The sequence below is a fragment of the Salvelinus namaycush genome, chromosome 8 (genome assembly GCF_016432855.1).
Source record: "Salvelinus namaycush isolate Seneca chromosome 8, SaNama_1.0, whole genome shotgun sequence".
Classification (NCBI taxonomy): Eukaryota; Metazoa; Chordata; class Actinopteri; order Salmoniformes; family Salmonidae; genus Salvelinus; species Salvelinus namaycush.
The window spans coordinates 60,579,967-60,601,398 of NC_052314.1; the positions used below are offsets into that span (position 1 = coordinate 60,579,967).

Sequence of the window (21,432 nt, forward strand, 5' to 3'; positions counted from 1 at the left end):
CATACAGCATGCGCACACACACCTCCTCCGTTCCTCTAACATTAGAGATGTATCTCTCCTCACTGTGCCGATGACTGTGCACGCATACATACATACATACATACATACATACATACATACATACATACATACATACATACATACATACATACATACATACATACATACATACATACATACATGCATACATACATACATACATATATACAGTGGGGCAAAAAAGTATTTAGTCAGCCACCAATTGTGCAAGTTCTCCCACTTAAAAAGATGAGAGAGGCCTGTAATTTTCATCATAGGTACACTTCAACTATGACAGACAAAATGAGAAAAAAAAATCCAGAAAATCACATTGTAGGATTTTTAATGAATTTATTTGCAAATTATGGTGGAAAATAAGTATTTGGTCAATAACAAAAGTTTATCTCAATACTTTGTTATATACCCTTTGTTGGCAATGACAGAGGTCAAACATTTTCTGTAAGTCTTCACAAGGTTTTCACACACTGTTGCTGGTATTTTGGCCCATTCCTCCATGCAGATCTCCTCTAGAGCAGTGATGTTTTGGGGCTGTTGCTGGGCAACACGGACTTTCAACTCCCTCCAAAGATTTTCTATGGGGTTGAGATCTGGAGACTGGCTAGGCCACTCCAGGACCTTGAAATGCTTCTTACGAAGCCACTCCTTCGTTGCCCGGGCGGTGTGTTTGGGATCATTGTCATGCTGAAAGACCCAGCCACGTTTCATCTTCAATGCCCTTGCTGATGGAAGGAGGTTTTCACTCAAAATCTCACGATACATGGCCCCATTCATTCTTTCCTTTACACGGATCAGTCGTCCTGCTCCCTTTGCAGAAAAACAGCCCCAAAGCATGATGTTTCCACCCCCATGCTTCACACTAGGTATGGTGTTCTTTGGATGCAACTCAGCATTCTTTGTCCTCCAAACACGGCGAGTTGAGTTTTTACCAAAAAGTTATATTTTGGTTTCATCTGACCATATGACATTCTCCCAATCTTCTTCTGGATCATCCAAATGCTCTCTAGCAAACTTCAGACGGGCCTGGACATGTACTGGCTTAAGCAGGGGGACACGTCTGGCACTGCAGGATTTGAGTCCCTGGCGGCGTAGTGTGTTACTGATGGTAGGCTTTGTTACTTTGGTCCCAGCTCTCTGCAGGTCATTCACTAGGTCCCCCCGTGTGGTTCTGGGATTTTTGCTCACCGTTCTTGTGATCATTTTGACCCCACGGGGTGAGATCTTGGGTGGAGCCCCAGATCGAGGGAGATTATCAGTGGTCTTGTATGTCTTCCATTTCCTTGATTTCTTCCAGTTGATTTCTTCAAACCAAGCTGCTTACCTATTGCAGATTCAGTCTTCCCAGCCTGGTGCAGGTCTACAATTTTGTTTCTGGTGTCCTTTGACAGCTCTTTGGTCTTGGCCATAGTGGAGTTTGGAGTGTGACTGTTTGAGGTTGTGGACAGGTGTCTTTTATACTGATAACAAGTTCAAACAGGTGCCATTAATACAGGTAACGAGTGGAGGACAGAGGAGCCTCTTAAAGAAGAAGTTACAGGTCTGTGAGAGCCAGAAATCTTGCTTGTTTGTAGGTGACCAAATACTTATTTTCCACCATAATTTGCAAATAAATTCATTAAAAATCCTACAATGTGATTTTCTGGATTTTTTTTCCTCATTTTGTCTGTCATAGTTGAAGTGTACCTATGATGAAAATTACAGGCCTCTCTCATCTTTTTAAGTGGGAGAACTTGCACAATTGGTGGCTGACTAAATACTTTTTTGCCCCACTGTATATATATATATATATATATATATATATATATATATATATATATATATATATATATATATACATACATGGAATCAGTTTCCAGTGCCGCTCAGCAGACTGCTCTCTTCCTGGGAGGTCAGCTTCACACTCCCAATAGCATGTATTCTAGTTTAATATTACGCAACAGCCTACCTGCATGTTCAGCCTCTGGGTTTTAACTAAGCAGACGTTCCTTGTCTGTGTGTGTGTCTGTCTGTGTGTGTGTGTGCGTGTGTGATAATATCATGATCTCCTAGACAGTTGTGGGAACACACACACAAGATTAAAGAGCTGTGAGCCATGTTTATTGTGTGGCATTGGACTTACTTTAAGCAGTGTGTGTGTGTGTGTGTGTGTGTGTGTGTGTGTGTGTGTGTGTGTGTGTGTGTGTGTGTGTGTGTGTGTGTGTGTGTGTGTGTGTGTGTGTGTGTGTGTGTTGGATCTGCCTAGATCTGTCTGGATATGTCTAGCCTGGAGCGAGATGTTGAGTCGTCACACTAATGAATAAAAACACAGAGACAAAAGGGAGATAGCAAGGGCGTGTGTGTGTGTGTGTATGTGTGTGTTGGTGTGTGTGGGTGACCTCTTGGCCTCCCCAGCTACTGATTAAAACCATATTGAAAATGGTTTGTCTTGTTTCTCCCTCTCCATCATCCTCGGGGAGATTTGATTAATATATTAATTGGTCGGCAACGCAAACGATGGACTCATGGTGTAGTGTAATAAACCGAGTTGAGCAAATGGTACCCTATTCCCTTTGTAGTGCACTACTTTCACCTAGAGCCCTATGGGCCGTGGTCGAAAGAAGTGCACTATAAAGGGAATATGGTGCCATTTGGGGCGTATTCTGACATGACAGTTATTAAATACAACACGGCTCACGTCACACGTCACACGTCACACGCACACACACACACACACACACACACACACACACACACACACACACACACACACACACACACACACACACACACACACACACACACACACACACACAGGGAAGAAAGAGCTGGGCTGGGCCTAGTGTCTGGCATCTGGTGACTGGTATTTAAATGGTATGGCCTGTTCTACTGGGTGGGGTATATATCTAGATCCTGTTCATGGATGTGTGAGTGTGATAGTCTCTTATGTCTCTGTGTGATAGCCTCTTATGCCTCTGTGTGATAGCCTCTTATGCCTCTGTGGGATAGTCCCCATCCCCAGTCAGGTCTCCCCATCCCTACAGTCCCCATCCCCAGTTAGGTCTCCCTGTCCCCACAGTCCCCATCCCCAGTCAGGTCTCCCTGTCCCCACAGTCCCCATCCCCAGTCAGGTCTCCCCGTCCCTACAGTCCCCATCCCCAGTCAGGTCTCCCCGTCCCCATAGTCCCCATCCCCAGTCAGGTCTCCCCGTCCTTACAGTCTCCATCCCCAGTCAGGTCTCCCCATCCCTACAGTCCCCATCCCCAGTTAGGTCTCCCTGTCCCCACAGTCCCCATCCCCAGTCAGGTCTCCCTGTCCCCACAGTCCCCATCCCCAGTCAGGTCTCCCCGTCCCTACAGTCCCCATCCCCAGTCAGGTCTCCCCGTCCCCATAGTCCCCATCCCCAGTCAGGTCTCCCCGTCCCTACAGTCTCCATCCCCAGTCAGGTCTCCCCGTTCCCCCTTGCCACCCAGCGCCCCACAGCCACTGAATAGGACAGGAAGTGTTGGGGTTTCAGTGTCAACATGGCTGCTGTTGTCTGTGATCAGGGTGAGTGGTCAGGCCTCAGATAGATCATCCTCCTGAACAAAGAGAAACCCATGCTGATGCTGACACACTGGGAAGTTCCTGGGTCACTACCCCTAAGGGAACACTAGTGTGTGTGTGCATGTGTGTGTGTGTGTGTGCGTGTGTGTGTGTGTGTGTGTGTGTGTGTGTGTGTGTGTGTGTGTGTGTGTGTGTGTGTGTGTGTGTGTGTGTACTCCCCAGCTCACTTTAACCCCCTGATACTGCCAGCCGGAGCGTTCAGGCTACACTTCAGTGCTCCCTCTTTTCACACGATCACAAAAGTAATCCTGTGAGAAGATTCCTGTAGTTGTCTAGCCTACAAGGTAAGAGCAGCGAATGGATTGACTTGGACACTAGTAACTTAGGAGGATTGCGTTGTTTCCATTAATGTGTACACATAGGGCCTGAATTATGAGAAACAAGAAACATTTGAATAACATTTTGTGAGACTATTCTGAACAGTGGGACCTGGAGTAAGACTGAACACCGTCCTGGACTCCAACTGATGATACAAGTAGACGGATTGGAACCGTTTTATAGGAATGACAAATGTACTATTGTTCTAATTCATACTCTCTGCGACAATTTAAAGCAATTTCCGTCTCGATATTTTAGCAAGTAGATATTTTCAAAAACAATTAAGGATCAAAAAACAATCAAATCAAAATGTCTTACAAAAAGTCCTCCAGGAATCCTGCAGAGAGTTTTACACTACAAACACCCTGTAGGGACATTAGAACACAACAGTTTATTGGTTTATTTGTTTCCCCATTCGCTTTCCAAAAGCAGTTACTCTTCCTGGGGTCCACAATATCACAACACATGACAAGTAACAAGACACTGATACACTGGACAGATGAATGTGAGCATTAGAGAGAGTGTGTGTGTGTGTGTGTGTGTGTGTGTGTGTGTGTGTGTGTGTGTGTGTGTGTGTGTGTGTGTGTGTGTGTGTGTGTGTGTGTGTCCCCTCATTGTGTTACTCTGTCTGCCACATATCCTGAGGGATAACTAGCTGATAGTAGCTGAGACTGAGTGTCCAGGCTGCAACAGATCCTGGGAGATAACTAGCTTATAGTAGCCGAGACTGAGGATCCAGGCTGCAACTGATCCTGGGGGATAACTAGCTGATAGTAGCTGAGACTGAGGATCCAGGCTGCAACAGATCCTGGGGGATAACTAGCTGATAGTAGCTCAGACTGAGTGGCCAGGCTGCAACAGATCCTGGGGATAACTAGCTGATAGTAGCTGAGACTGAGGGTCCAGGCTGCAACAGATCCTGGGGGATAACTAGCTGATAGTAACTGAGACAGAGGGTCCAGGCTGCAACAGATCCTGGGGGATAACTTGATAACAGTAGCTGAGACTGAGGGTCCAGGCTGCAACAGATCCTGGGGGATAACTTGATAACAGTAGCTGAGACTGAGGGTCCAGGCTGCAACAGATCTTGGGGGATAACTAGCTGATAGTAGCTGAGACTGAGGGTCCAGGCTGCAACAGATCCTGGGGGATAACTAGCTGACAGTAGCTGAGACTGGGTCCAGGCTGCCACAGATCCTGGGGGATAACTAGCTGATAGTAGCTGAGACTGAGGGTCCAGGCTGCAACAGATCCTGGGGGATAACTAGCTGATAGTAGCTGAGACTGAGGGTCCAGGCTGCAACAGATCCTGGGGGATAACTAGCTGATAGTAGCTGAGACTGAGGGTCCAGGCTGCAACAGATCCTGGGGGATAACTAGCTGATAGTAGCTGAGACTGAGGGTCCAGGCTGAGCTAAGCCGGTTAAGATATTCACAGGATTTAGATTGCTGTTGACACATATTTTTTAAATATTGTTGAAGGGGAAGCCACAGACCTCTACAATAAGCATTTTTAAACCGCTCATCTGCGTAGGTTAGAGACCCCGATTATGGCCAGCGGGAAAAGGGAGGGAGGAGGGGTGGTGTGTGTGTGTGCACATGCACGTACATACCATGATCTCCTAAACAGTTATGGGAAACACACACGAGATGAAAGAGCTGTGAGCCATGTTTATTGTATGACGTTGGACTTATTTTAAGCAGTGTGTGTGTGTGTGTGTGTGTGTGTGTGTGTGTGTGTGTGTGTGTGTGTGTGTGTGTGTGTGTGTGTGTGTGTGTGTGTGTGTGTGTGTGTGTGTGTGTGTGTGTGTGTGTGTGTGTGTGTGTATGTACATTCCTGTGCATCTTTATGTAGTTTTTTATTACAGAGAAAAACATCTGAAATGTAAACTACTTACACTTCTGCACAATTCTTAACTGTTTTTCGTCTGCGTTTTTAAGATAGGCCAGCTGAAGGGAGACAGCAGCGAGACAGAATAATGGAGTTAGGTGACTCCACTGAGGTTTTCCAGTGAGCTGATTGTTTGATTGGTTTCTCCCCAGACAACTTACAGCCCAATCCACAAGAGACGTGATAAACAGAAGAAGTGTGTGCGGTCAGATCTCTTCTTTCTCTCGTCCATGTTCTCTCTCTCTTTCATGCCTAACCCTAACCTCTTAGCGTGTGGCAGGCGCGGTACTCCTGGGTACCGGTGGGCACGGGGGGAGTGGGGCGGGCAAGAAGGGCGCAGGGGCGCATCCTCATCTCAGGTTCCCCCAGGAAACACAAACTCCAGAGACGTCTCTTTTGTGTTCCGTCTCTCTTTCTCGCTCTTTGTTTTCTGTCTCCTTCTCTTCCCATCGTCTCCCTACCACAACAAAGAACCACACAGCAGAGCACGGTGCTCAGGTGACTCCTGTGTCCTCCCAGGGTTTCGTCTCGGTTACAGAAACGCTAGTCATAAGACACAGAGACGTAGGCTAGGGAGTAGGGACACCATGGAAACTTTCATCCTGTTTTGTTCTGGTTTGGTGTGTATTTACTTGATGCCATATGGGTTCTTTGTTAAAGTGGGAAAAGGCAGAAAGTTAAAAAAGGTCAAAAGAGAGAGGAAAACTTCCCGAGGAACAATACTGAAAAGAGGAGTGTGACAGAAACAGACGGAGGGACGGAGGGATGAAGGCCGCTCCTTCCTCCGCGGTTGGTCACAGACCCGCATTACATGATCCTGCCTTTATCCCGACTATCCTAAATGGAATTAGTTCCTGGAACGTTTGAAGTTGTCGACGGTCGTTAGGCAGAGTAGAGCGGGCTGGTAGCCCCATCGTGTCAAAAAAACGCCGAACGTGTTTTTAGAACAGACATACCCCTCCCCATCTTCACAACAACTTTGTCAATATGACTTGACCATGATTATTGACCTTCCAAAATTATACCTAGGAGTTCATCTTCCCAAAATTCTCAATGGTCACACCCTATATACACAACTCCAGATGAGGTTTAGGTCTTAGAGAACGCCTTGAACCAAATACAATGTTTTTAGTGTTAACTGTATTTAAGACCAGTTTCTTATTGAATACCCATTCTGATACTGGCTGTAACTCCGTATTTAGAATTTCAATGACCTCACCAGTTTTGGGTGCTGATAAGCTTTAACCTTGGGAAGGAGCGAAGGACAGAGGGAGGGGTGGAGAAGAAAACCAAACAGTGTGTCAATCGTTTGGACACACTCTCTTCCACGGCTCTGGCTACGTGAGACGCCAAGCACATGTAAACAGGAAGCCTTTTGATATGGCTGGGGAAGGGACAGGAGAGAGTGTGTCTGTGTGTGTGTGTGTGTGTGTGTCTGTGTGTGTGTCTGTGTGTGTGTGTGTGTGTGTGTGTCTGTGTGTGTGTGTGTGTATGCCTTTAAAGTGAATAGACAGGGGGGTCCGTGGCCCAGCAACCTTGGATTTCACAGCCCCCCTACTTCTGAGAGAGAACAGTTACCATCTTTATCCTTTATCCTGTTCTCGGCTGAATCTTCAAACACGCTGCGCCAGTAAAAATTCCAGGTGCCACCACAGTGCACTCACACACCCACTCTATCCATACCACTCTGTTTAATGTCATGAGCTCTTTCCAGTCTCTGTGTAATCTGTGCATTTTGCAGGGCCACACCTGTCACTGGTTAGCTGTTAGCTGGGGAACTGGAACACCTACATCATATGTCCTAGTTTAACGAGACAACTGCAGATTCACTGCAACACTGTTGAACACCAGACCTAAACAATGGCCAGGCCTCAATGCAAACATGACACTCAGAACCTGTCTGAGAGGCATATACACACACATATACACCCCCCCCCACACATACACACACACCCCCATCCACACACACACACACACACACACACACACACACACACACACACACACACACACACACACACACACACACACACACACACACACACACACACACACACACACACACACACACACACACACACACACACACACACCAGCACAATAACAGCTGAACTCCTTTTCCTAACATCAACTATTTTCAGACCAAATCTATTTCAACCACTACTAATGTCCTCCTAGCTGGGCCTGTCTATACTCTGGGGCAAACTCACATTCTAATGTAATATATAAACGCACAACTTCAGCAATTTGTTGTTTTTTCTGTTCTTAATTAAGCCAAAGAGGTGTTAATGAAGGGATAGGAACTCCTAATGGAAGTGGCTACATAAGAACTGTATATCACTAGATCCATCGGGATTCGAGTCCTCCAACAGCTTTGTTACGTCTACATTTTAAAGGTTAGCCCAGCACCTGTAAGCCGGGGTGTCTCGAGACAGACTAATGAATGTAGTTTCATGAAGGTGCAGGTAAAATTTCGTTAATTATGTTCATTAAAATATTTTTCATTTAATGTCTTTAAAGGTACGAATCTGACATTGTCAGCAGGTTTGTTCTTACGTTGTTGTTTTCTTACTCCCAATAGTTTGACACATTTCCATTCTATACAATCTAAAGAAACAGACATAAAAATGAGTTACTAAAATAACATTTGTGGGCGTCGGAAACAATGAGAACAAATTCTTTCAAAACTCAGTGGTTCAGAGTGCCAAAGAGTGCCATAAAACGGCACCTGTCACACAAGTGCTCTTTGAAAAATAACACAAAACGAAAAAGTCATGGTCGCTCTGAGAGAGGAGATGGGGTGAGAGCGATAGAGGAATGAGAGAGAGGAGCGAGAGAGCGAAAGAAGAGTGTCGCTCCTCCTCTCGTTCAAACCTCACACATGTGCACTTCAAACCGCCATGGCCTGCTAATCAACCATTGTGTGAGCTCACTCAGCCAGAGATACACTCCTTACATTGGACTAGGTGAACCAGAGAGACTGGGGGGTAAATGGAGCTGATATAATGGCTGTGAGAGAAAGGGGTAAATGCGGGAGAGAAAGAGAGAGAGAGACAGAGACAGACAGCGAGATAGAGAGAGACAGAGAGAAACAGAGAGAGACAGCGAGAGAGAGAGAGAGAGAGAGAGAGAGAGAGAGAGAGAGAGAGACAGAGAGACAGAGAGAGACAGAGATATGCAGAGACAGAGACAGAGTCACAAAGCTATCTGTGATGGCGCTCTAGGGGCCACCGGGGGAAACTTAATCAAAAAAAGGTTGGCAGCTCGGGGAGAGAGAGGGAGCAGAGTGGAGCAGAGAAGAGGAGAGGAGAGGGGGAGTAGAGGACAGAGAACAGGTGACAGGGTTCTCTCTCTCTCTTCACTTTCGTCTCCAGAACAAAGTCAAACCCTGAGAGTCGTAATCCAACTGTCGCTAGGAGCAACACGTGCTTTGCTCTGTCTGTCACCACGCCTTGGGGTTAACCCTTCACCTTCACCAATCAGTGGGCTTCAATGGACATGCCGACATACACTTACAGTACCCGTTCACACTAATTCTGGAGTTCCCTCAAATTCTCTCATTGTCAAGTTCACAGCTGCATCTTCTCAAGTGAAGAGGTCACAAGAGGAAAGGAACGCTGAGCGACACCAACTCTCATTCAACATTCTTTCCCAACAACCGTGTTTCACCGATCCCTCAGTGTCAGTGGACGTGCCGGGGAGTGTGCACGATGTTGAGCCGTGCACGCTCCCGAGCCAAGGAAGGAGAGATAAAAGAGAGAGATAAATAAAAAGGTGTGTCGTGCACACCGACCGGACTCACCATTATCGCTGTCCGACTTGTTTTCGTGCTCTGTGTCGGTGAGGGTCAGGGCCGAGTTGGACCGGCTGGACAGGCACGAGTTCCGGCCGCCCGACTTCACCCCGCGGCCCCACAGCCGCATGGCGCGCTCCGGTGACATCACGCCCTCGTTCTCGGTGTCCACGTCGGAGCCGGCGCCGGCCGAGTAGCCGCGGTGGGGGAGGCCCATCTCGGAGCAGAAGGCCAGGCCGCGGCGCGTGGACGGCTCGCAGATCCCCAGTTGTCTCAGGTTGAAGTTCTGCCCTGAGAGGAGAGGAAACGAGATAGAAGTCGTCAACACTAGAGCCCTGAACATGCATACCGGTCAATAAATGTCTTCCAAAGGAAAAACTAGTGCCCCTTTACAAGAGAATACAGGAAGTACAGGGTAGAATAAAGGGAGTTTTGAGAGAGGAAACAAGATGGAGGATCTTAAAGACTCTTTCACAAAGAACAAGGTTGAGGACATCAATAGTTTCAATAAGAGAGGCGCTGGAGTCTTTTATTCTAAATGTCAAGTATTTCAGCGATATTTAAGAGAGCTAGCATTTACCAGGGAGAGCAATTCAGTGGCCTTTTACAGGAGAACACAGGGAGTACAGCTGATCTAACTTGAGACTGGCTGTAAAGACAAAACACCTTGAACCCTGTCACTAACAGATCATCTGCCACATTAAAACCTCTTCCTGCCCCTATCTTGTAGTGACGGGGGGGGGGGGGGGGGGGATCTATACAGTTACATATCGGGATATTATTTGTGACCATATATCATATCGTATCGTTTTGACTGTCACAATATTATTTTTACGCTAGCTGGCTGCACCTGCACCAAAACGTATCCTCAGAACTGATCAACGTGTGTTTTCTCCTGCTCTCTCTAGTCTCTCTGCCGCAGACATATAGTGAGCAATATGTTTGGAACATCAAATCACAATAAAATCACAGTATCGAATCGCAATACATATGGTATCAGCACCTAAGTATAGTGACTATATCGTAACGTGAGGTCCCTGGCAATTCTCAGCCCTATTATCGCCCCCAACCCCCCAAGGCTCCTCTGACCTCCAGCCCCCCGACCCTCAGATCCATCGTAACACTGAGAACCGGACAGACAGACCCCCTCCCTCCTTCCCCAGCCTTATTTGTACAGTATTTGACCAGTGGCAGATGGATAGATTGATGGCTATATAAACTGAATAAGAATATAAACGCTACATGTTACAATTGTCAAGATTTTACTCAGTTACAGTTCATATTAAGGAAATCAGTCAATTTAAATAAAATCATTAGGTCATAATCTATGGATTTCACATGACTGGGAATACAGATATGCATCTGTTGGTGACAGATACCTTTTAAAACAGGGTAGGGGGCGTGGATCAGAAAACCAGTCAGTATCGGGTGTGACCAGATTAAAGTTGACAAGGCTGTTGATTGTGGCCTGTGAAATGTTGTCCCACTCCTCTTCAATGGCTGTGCAAAGTTGCTGGATATTGGTGGGAACTGGAACACGCTGTCGTACACGTCGATCCAGAGCATCCCAAACATGCTCAATGGGTAACATGTGTGGTGAATATGCAGGCCATGGAAGAACTGGGACATTTTCAGCTTCCAGGAATTGTGTACAGATCCTTGCAACATGGGGATGTGCATTATTTTGCTGAAACATGGAGGTGATGGCGGCGGATGAATGGCATGACAAATGGGCCTCAGGATCTCGTCACGGTATCTCTGTGCATTCAAATTTTCATCAATAAAATGCATTTGTGTTCTTTGTCCATAGTTTATGCCTGCCCATACCATAACCCCACCATGGGACACTCTGTTCACAACGTTGACATCAGCAAACCACTAGCCCACACAACGCCACACAATGCCCAGTACAGTTGAAACTGGGAGTCATCCGTGAAGAGCACACTTCATCATGGGCTGGCGTGTTTACACGTGGTCTGCGGTTGTGAGGCCGGTTAGACGTACTGTCAAATTCTCTAAAACGACTCTGGTGGACATTCCTGCAGTCAGCATGCCAATTGCACACTCCATCAAAACTTGAGACATCTGTGGCATTGTGTTGTGTGACAAAACTGCACATTTTAGAGTGGCCTTTTGTTGTCAGCAGCACAAGGTGCACTTGTGTAATGATCATGCTGTTTAATCAGCTTCTTGATATGCCACACCTTTCAGGTGGATAGATTATCTTGGCAAATTAGAAATGCTCAGTAACATGGATGTGAACAAATCTGTGCACAAAATTTTGCGAAATAAGCTTTTTGTGCATATGGAAAATGTATGGGATCTTTTATTTCAGCTTATGAAAATGGGATCAATACTTTACATGTTGCGTTTATATTTTGTTCTGTATAGATAGATACACTACATTACCAAATTTATGTGGACACCTGCTCGTCAAACATCTCATTCCAAAATCATGGGCATTAATATGGAGTTGGTCCCCCCCTTTGCTGTTATAACAGCCTCCACTCTTCTGGGAAGGCTTTCCACTAGATGTTGAAACATTGCTGCGGTGACTTGCTTCCATTCAGCCACAAGACCATTAGTGAGGTCGGGCACTGATGTTAGGCAATTAGACCTGGCTCGCAGTCAGCGTTCCAATTCATCCCAAAGGTGTACGATGGAGTTGAGGTCAGGGCTCTGTGCAGGCCAGTCAAGTTCCTCCAACACCGATCTCGACAAACCATTTCTAGGGGGGAATGTTTGTCTATGGAGATTGCATGGCTGTGTGCATGATTTTATACACCTGTCAGCATTTGGGTGTGGCTGAAATAGCCGAATCCACTAATTTTAAGGGGTGTCCACATACTTTTGTAGATAGATAGATAGATAGATAGATAGATAGATAGATAGATAGATAGATAGATAGATAGATAGATAGATAGATAGATAGATAGTGTAACGATATGCGCTAAGGGGAAGGAACCAAAGGGAGTGACATATATAGGGGAGGTAATCAAGGAGGTAATGGAGTCCAGGTGAGTGTCCTTATGCGCTGATGCGTGTAATGATGGTGACAGCTGTGTCCATAACGAGCAGCCTGGTGACCTAAAGGCCGGAGAGGGAGCACACGTGACAGTACCCCCTCCCCGGCGCGCTTGGCTCCAGCCGCGTTCAGCTCCAGCCGCAGGACGCCAACCACAGGGACGATCACGGGGATCAGAAGCAGACCGGTCGCCTCCGCTGCGGCGCAGAGACCTGACGAACCGGCTGAGGAGTGAGAGCCTGATGAGCCAGCTGAGACCTCCCCGGTTGCCTCGGTCGAGGCAAGGGAACCTGTTCACCCAGCTGAGGCATGGGAGCCTAACGAGGCCGCCGAGGCATGGGAACCCGTAGAACCCTCCGAGGCATGGGAATCCGACAAACCGGCTGAGGCATGGGAACCCATCGAACCCTCCGAGGCATGGGAATCCGACAAACCGGCTGAGGCATGGGAACCCATCGAACCCTCAGAGGCATGGGAATCTGACAAACCGGCTGAGGCATGGGAACCCATCGAACCCTCAGAGGCATGGGAATCCGACAAACCGGCTGAGGCATGGGAACCCATCGAACCCTCAGAGGCATGGGAATCTGACAAACCGGCTGAAGCATGGGAACCCATCGAACCCTCAGAGGCATGGGAATCTGACAAACCGGCTGAGGCATGGGAACCCATCGAACCCTCCGAGGCATGGGAATCCGACAAACTGGCTGAGGCATGGGAACCCATTGAACCCTCAGAGGCATGGGAATCTGACAAACCGGCTAAGGCCTCCCAGGTAGCTCCGGTTAGGACACCCGGACCCGACATCACCTCCAACACAATAACAAAAAAAACTCCCTGATGCTTCCCTTTGGTGAGGCATCATTCGATGGTGACAGGTGTGCGCCATAACAAGCAGCCTGGTAACCTAGAGGCCAGAGAGGCACACATGACAGATATATAGACAGTCGGGAGAGAAGAGGGCTGCGTTCCAAGTGCACTATATTTTATTTTTTATTTAACTAGGCAAGTCAGTTAAGAACAAAGAACACATTCTTATTTACAATGACGGCCTACCCCGGCCAAACCCTCCCCTAACCCGGACGACGCTGGGCCAATTGTGTGCCGCCTTATGGGACTCCCAATCAAGGCCACAGCCCGGGATCGAACCAGGGTCTGTAGTGACCCTGGTGCAATGCAGTGCCTTATACCGCTGCACCACTCGGGAGCTATATAGGCAATAGGGTGTAATACTTTTGACCAGGACCCATAGGGCTCTGGTCAAAAGTAGTGCACTATTAGGGAATAGGGTGCCATTTGGGACGCCACAGAGAAGAGAAGGGGGAGAGCTATCTCCCAGGTGCTAACAAAATAGAAGCTGACAGGTAAATGGGGCCTAGCTAGCATCTGGGGAGTCATTTGGACTGGAGGTGTTGAGTAATGAAAAGATCCTGCACGGGCTTGAAAAGAAAGAGAGAGAGCGAGAAAATACAAATAAATCCTGTGCTGACTTTTTGTTTCGTGATGGGGGTTGGTGGGGTGCAGTATCAACTGACCTGAAATCCCCAGTGAAAACACAGCTTCTGTAAACAGCGCTAGCCCCTAGACGTGCAAAAAAGGGACTATCAGGTTTCATCTGACTCTCAGATAACTGCAGGGGCTTAACATTCTGTTACCCAGGATCCCACGCTGGACTCCCAGGACCCCGACCGTTGTGTCTTACCACGACCAGGCCTGACTAGCTAACAATGTTAGCGGGTAGCACAGACGCAACGCATGTTTGAGATCGACTACATTGCAGTAGGATTACGCAGAATCACTGATCTGCAAATCTTGCATCCCAAAAGTGAATTATTATATGATTAAGATGAGGGATTCTGCATCTCGTCTTGCTCAAGGGGATCATGCTAGCAGTTAGCAAAACCCCCCATCTTTTCAGCACCATAGGACCAACGCCCTAATGGAAAACTCTCATTATCAAACGGAGGGAGACACCCTCAACTTTTATTTTATGAGGCCCCCTGAAGACTAAAATCCCCAGTAATTCAGATCAAAATTAGTTTAATTTATCTGTTCCTAAGCATTCCCACGAATAGAAGGGACACGTGATCGTGTCTCAATGTCATCACGGTATGAAAGGATTGTTATTTCAAATCCAATCTCTTTTAGGGCTTAGTTGTCATCAATTTGTTCGACCAATTATGGTAATTATGTTCTGGCCACACGACCATCCGCTCTGATAAAAATCTGCTAGTCTACCCCCTGCTCTAAAGACTGTAGTAGAGCATGACGAAACAACTAAAATGATACATACTTCAGTGAAACACGACATCCGAAGGGGAATCTATAGTTTCCTAAAGCAAAACATATCATCGCTGAAACACAACTGAAACAACACATAGGCCTAATGCTGTAGCGGAATATAGCATGCTATGATACAGCCCATTTTGCTTAGGCAGAGCACAATGCATTCCGCAGCTCAAGCTGAACTCGTTAGCATAACAAAAACAAGGTTCGAACCATGCTAACATAAAGCGAAACCATAAAGGGCACTTCAGTGCTGGCCCACTGGGCACAAACTGATTGAATCAACGTTGTTTCTACGTAACTTCAATGAATCAACGTGGTGGAAGAGACGTTGAATTGACGTCGGTGCCCAGTGGGGAGTGCTAACAAATTGCATAATGCTAAAGCAAAACTCAACAACAAAGAGCACCTTGGAACGGCCCATTGGGCTAGCCACTGTTTGAGTGCAGGAGGGCAGAGCGCCAGGCCCGCAAGGCCCAACGATAAATGCCCTATAAAAGCATTATTTGCGGGTTGCTAATGTTGGCTGGCACATAGGAAACGGCAAACCAACAATGGAGGGCCTCTGGGTACACAGCAATAATTTACAACACATGAAGCAAATACACATACTGTCTGCAATTTAGCAACTCAGAGAGACAGAGCGAGTGAGAAAGAAAGAAAGAAAGCTAAATAAATTAATATTTGGCAGAGGTAGCTGTGTTAATGATTGGTCTCATATGTGGCTGTACTTTGGTTATATCTAATGCGGTAACATTATGCAGGCTGAAAGGAATTCAAGACCCACCCACTAGTATTGTAGAAAACAATCCAGGCACAATTCATTTACATCACAAAAAAACACAAGTAACAAGGTACAGTAGTTTAACTAAGCAGGTTAACATTAAATACAGTAGATTTGGAGCCACAGAAATGATCAAATTACTGCTATCTCTATGGCAACCATTCATTGAAACACCCTAAATTAGTCTGAGAATATTTGGCAAAATATTGTTCAATGTATTAACAGATAAAAATCCCAAGTGTAAAGTACAGAGACTTAGTAAAAGTGTCTTCCTCTCGCAGGCAGACGGAATATGGTGTGTGCGTGGGAGCACGTGCATGTGTGTTCTCGGGGAGGGGTAATGTGGTGCAGATGGGAGAGAAGATGGTGGCTGCTCTACTCTGTTATGTTGTCCTGGCAGATAGACTGGTAGCTAAGGCACTTCCAATCTGTTTGGTGATTTCATAAATATCAAGGCCTTGAAAGCGTAAAGTCCATACTTCAAAGGCGGCGCCGCCGCCACAACAAGACAAACAGCAACAACAGCCGTCAACAACCGTATGAAGTCATCAGGGTGGAGTTAAGGTACTGTTCCACATTAAGGCTTTTATGTCTGACATATACTGACTATACATGTACTTTAATTTATACAGAACTAATAAAACATACAGCATATTACACATAATCCTAATAAAACAATAACATACTCATATTTGTGTTATGAATAATAACATGAATAAATAATATGGTTTTAGTATAGTTTTACAGATTTAAATATTTTCTCAACATGAAAAAAAAAAATCTGAATATATCATAGTACTTCTTAGAAATATCTGAGAGAAATTCCTACATTTGTAACAAATTGTAGAAGACACAGTAACCATGGATCAAAATGAACTATTTCATTATCTGGGTCCTCATATGCCAACACAACTACAGGCATATAATTAGGAATTGAAATACTATATAATTGTATAGGATCTCCATGACTACAGCCAACAATACACTGTATAATTCATCTTAAGCCTATTAACCATTCTAATACAATTGAAGTGGCTTGCATTTTATGTTAGGGAATTTTAAAACACGATCCAATTAAAAATAGAGTCTGTGAAACATAATTGATTTAGTTCCTTTTTTGCAAAGCTAAACTCTTTTCTCTCGCTTAAAGACATTTATGTCACACCTACATTTAGATTTAGACTGCATTCCATTCTGTGGGTTTAGCTGCCGTGGTGATAGGAACGGGCTGCCTAAGAACATGCCTGAACATATATATATATATATATATTTTTTTACATATAAATGCTGTGAAATGTTTGTAAAAAATGTAATTCCTGCCGCTATTCATTGATTATCGTATATCATTTAGTGACCGTATTTTGCGATCATTTTTGCTTCAGTAATATGTTATTATATTACTTTTGAATCCTTATTAGATTAGTATACATTCACTCTGATAACGTGTTCTTCCAGCTTAGACTAGTTAATACTCACTCTTTGTGGGAAAATGGAAAGTGTTTCACGCAGCACTACTTATGCAGTTATGAAAATGACTGTAATTTAAACATAATAGAAGTATCTCAATGAGAGGCAACTGCTTTATATTCCATAGGCCAATGGTAAAATGTCCATATCAGTGACAACAACTATGGCTTCTTTTGTTTTAAAATATTGAAATATTTAGGGGTCCAAGATTCAGACAAATACATGCTTTATCTCATTTAGGGTAGAGTATTATTTAACTACATTTAGATTCAAATATTAAAATGTTGTTCTCAAGCTATATATAAGTCATCCTCATTGTGAATTGGTCCTGATGCATGCCATGCCCCACGTGGTAGTAGAATCCAGAAGTTTCACAGCACGGTCAAATCATTGGTTGATCAAAAAAATGAAAAATCTTCCAAATTCCCTCCGAGATAATTTGCATTATAAGAAGGATAAAATATTGACTGTTAAATCTGTAGATAAAATACAGTCTGGAGTAATCTTTAATCTAGGAATAAAAGTGACTACAAAGGCTTGTTAATTTACAGACATAACTAAGATAGTCACTGCAGTTCAATTAAAATTATATTCATTTTAAATGAACGCCAATTAGTGTGGCAATGAAAATGTACATGATAAGATAATTAAAGTCATTACCTTTTTTCTCTCCAATATTTATGAATTGTTAATTGGAGTGGAGGAACAATCAATGAACTAGTAATGAACTTCAAAGTACTTTTGTTATGTTTATAGAAAATATGGATGGACCTGGTAAAACGCTTTGCCTCCATCTTTCCACAAACCAGTTAATGTCACGAGTTCAACACAGTTTCAGATCTACGCGCTCGCTGTACGTTATAAAATCTAATAATTACAAAAATCCCAGTTTTTTATTTTATCACTGACGGGCAACAATTCTAATTGTTCCAGCTTTAGTCCATTAAGTTTCACAAATTAATACTGTCCCGCTATTATTTCTGAAGTGACCAAATCATTTAGGTCAACGTCAAACCCATAGAATTTGAATGAATAGAATGGTCAAATAGGTTCAAAAGCCGTTCTACTCCTTCTATTTCTATGGTGTCACCATATTAATATACAGCATAAACAAACGGTGCTAGCTATATTAGCTTAGCATAGTGTCACCATAAGCTCCTATGAGGGAAGTTACTGTGAGTTAATGGGCGAGGAGACAGAAAGAGGTGCTTAGCCAAGAGGCTTTGTATAGTAGTTAAACATTAAGTTCTTAAGTCTGTCTAGCGATGGCTGTGGCCCAACAAGTCAACAAGTCTAGTGACCGAGTGGCCCACTTAGGGGACTAGCTCTGCCAGCGAGAGGCAGAAAGGGTGTCGCTATAATAATTTGCGGGGGTGCTTATATTTGTTCTGTTACACAAAAGTGGGTCGCCATTGTACAGCGCCCCTGGAGCAATTAGACTTGCTCAAGGGCACAGCAAAAATTTAAATATTTTACCTTGTCAGCACCTTAAGTCGCAGTTGTAAATGAGAACTTGTTCTCAACTGGCCTACCTGGTTAAATAAAGGTGAAATAAAATAAAATAAACTTTCGGGTACTGGCCCAACACGGTAACCTCGAAGCTACCTGCCACCCCCATCTGTCTCATGTCTGTTAATATGGGGAGGATGTCATGCATAGCCCCAACCTACCCAGACTGTTACCCCTTTCCTCACCCCAATACCCCCATCTACCTGTCGACACATTACCCCTGGAGCTCTTTATCAGCAAGACAAGCCCCAGTGTTCATGTTCAACACTAACCATGCAGCTATTATATACCATTTAGCAGAGACCTTTTAATCCCAAGCCACTTATAGTCATGCATGCATACATACATGTTTACACACGAGTGGAATCGAACCCACTATCCTGCCGTTGCAAGCGCTGTGCTCTACTACCAACTGAGCTGCAGAGGACAAGCACCTAGTGAGACACCAACGAGAGAGATAATGAGATTTTTTCTTTTTGGATTGAAACCGTAGCTAGAACATGTTTTCTTCATGACATAAGTGCACCGTAAAGGTAATTACACTTCGTCCCTTATCCACAGAAACTGATTCCTGATAGGGCTGGGTCGCGTCCTTGAACGCACTTTAAATCTGAAGTAGTCAGCCCTTATCCCTTATCTAAGGTAAACATTTGAGCCTCGGCCCAGCTCGGTGGCATAAGTCAACATGGAGGGGGCCCACCTGAGGTAAACCTATGTAAACAGAGACAGACTTCACCTCTTAGGGGCCAACCTAAGGAAGAGTTCAAGCAGGTACAGCTGACCGTGACTACAGAGTAAAACCTACGGACTGCTTGAAGTGGAATGACAAAGGTACTGGTACTCAATTTAATTTTACAGTCCTGGTGATCATATTTACATTTTACAGTACTGGTGATCATATTTACATTTTACAGTCCTGGTGATCATATTTACATTTTACAGTACTGGTGATAATATTTATATTTTACAGTACTGGTGATCATATTTGCATTTTACAGTACTGGTGATCACATTTGCATTTTGCAGTACTGGTGATCATATTTACATTTTACAGTCCTGGTGATCATATTTACATTTTACAGTCCTGGTGATCATATTTACATTTTACAGTCCTGGTGATCATATTTACATTTTACAGAACTGGTGATCATATTTACATTTTACAGTCCTGGGGTTCATATTTACATTTTACAGTACTGGTGATCATATTTACATTTTACAGTACTGGTGATCATATTTACATTTTACAGTACTGGTGATCATATGTACAGTACTGGTGATCATATTTACATTTTACAGTACTGGTGATCATATTTACATTTTACAGTACTGGTGATCATATAGGTGATGGATGATACTCTGTACCGGTAAGTACCAGGCCCACCTCAAGCACTGCCTACATGGTCAGCCGCAGGGCAACGCCCCTAGAGCATGCTAGGTGCCTTGCTCAAAGGCACAACGGCAGGAGGATAACTAACTAGGCTAACTAGTACCTTGTCGGGTGTACTCGTCCTGTTCACGGTGCACCATCTCCTTCACTCTGCTGCTGTACAATAGTCTGGAGGAGTCCTGGTGGTCGAAGGCCTTGAGCGTCTCGCTGGAGCTGTACGACTTCTGGGTGGGTACCCTCGGTCCGGGGCCGCCGCTGCCGCACTCCTCGCTGTCGCCGGACGAGCCCGTGTAGCGCCGCTCCTTGTCGCGCCTGCTCTTGGTCAGCGAGCAGTAGGGCCTGCGTTCCTTCACGTCCATACTGCCAGCATGCTTCGCCGACCCCGGCGGATAGACACAAACACGGCACGGACCGGGACACTGAAGGAGGAGGATGATGGGGGGGAGGAGGTGGAGGAGGGAGGGTCCGTCCAACCCGCTCCGCTTAGGCTCGGCTACCTGGAGAGAGGGAGGACAGGGAAAGAGAGAGAGAGGGAGGGGAAGAAAATGAAAGAAAAAGTGTGAGACACAGTGGTCAGATAGCGCTAAGCTGTGCACTTAATCTTCCCGGGATCCTTAAATCCTCCCCACCTTCTGGAGTGTTCAGTGGTGCTAGTGTGTGTGCGTGTGTGTGTGTGTGTGTGTGTGTGTGTGTGTGTGTGTGTGTGTGTGTGTGTGTGTCTCGGCAGCGCCTGAGTGCATCGGAGTGAGGAGAGGCAGGCAGGAAACAGCCTTTAGGAACTGAAGTAGGGAGGGCAGGGGTGAGAGGCGAGTGGGAGAGGGAGAAAAAAGCCGGGGAGGCGGGGAGAGGAGGGGGTGACTTACTTGATTACTCCCAGTCCCCCTGATCTGGTATGTGTCTAGAGTTGCTGATAAGCACGACACATCCATTAGATAAAAAGGCCTAACTGAAGCAAAGCATAACGTGCGTGTGTATGTGTGTGTGCGTGTGTGTGCATGTGTGTGCGCGTGTGTATCGAGGAGGAAGGGGAAAACATTTTCAATCTTTCATTAGGCCTGCTGCCATCGAGAATGAATCAAATCTACAGACAACATCCTGAGAACAAAAAAACGACGTGTGTGTGTGTGTGTGTGTGTGTGTGTGTGTGTGTGTCAGAGTAATAACCATTGCATGGAGTCCCCCCGGGGGGTACTTTTCAAATGTTTATTAGCCCAAAAACATTCTCTCTGCTTCTAATTTTGTGTTCTGATCATTGCGGCCATTTTAATTTGGGAATCTTGGCTGGCCCTTTTCTGGAGGTCTCCCAGAGATTGTGCATGGCTGCTCTTTCTCAAACGTATATTTTTTTCCG

The 21,432-nt window shown here is 45.3% G+C and overlaps 1 protein-coding gene across 1 annotated transcript in view; it reads right to left on the reverse strand.

Annotated features, from left to right (window-relative positions):
- The window catches only part of LOC120052231 (teneurin-3), a 44,920-nt gene extending 24,171 nt beyond the window's left edge, over positions 1-20,749 (reverse strand). Inside the window, exons 1-2 of the mRNA XM_038999053.1 lie at positions 20,185-20,749; positions 9,630-9,911 (exon numbers count right to left, since the gene is read on the reverse strand). Coding sequence (XP_038854981.1) covers positions 9,630-9,911; positions 20,185-20,440 — 538 coding nt within the window. The 5' untranslated portion in view covers positions 20,441-20,749. The remainder of the gene's footprint in view (positions 1-9,629; positions 9,912-20,184) is intronic.
- Positions 20,750-21,432: the final 683 nt, after the last annotated feature.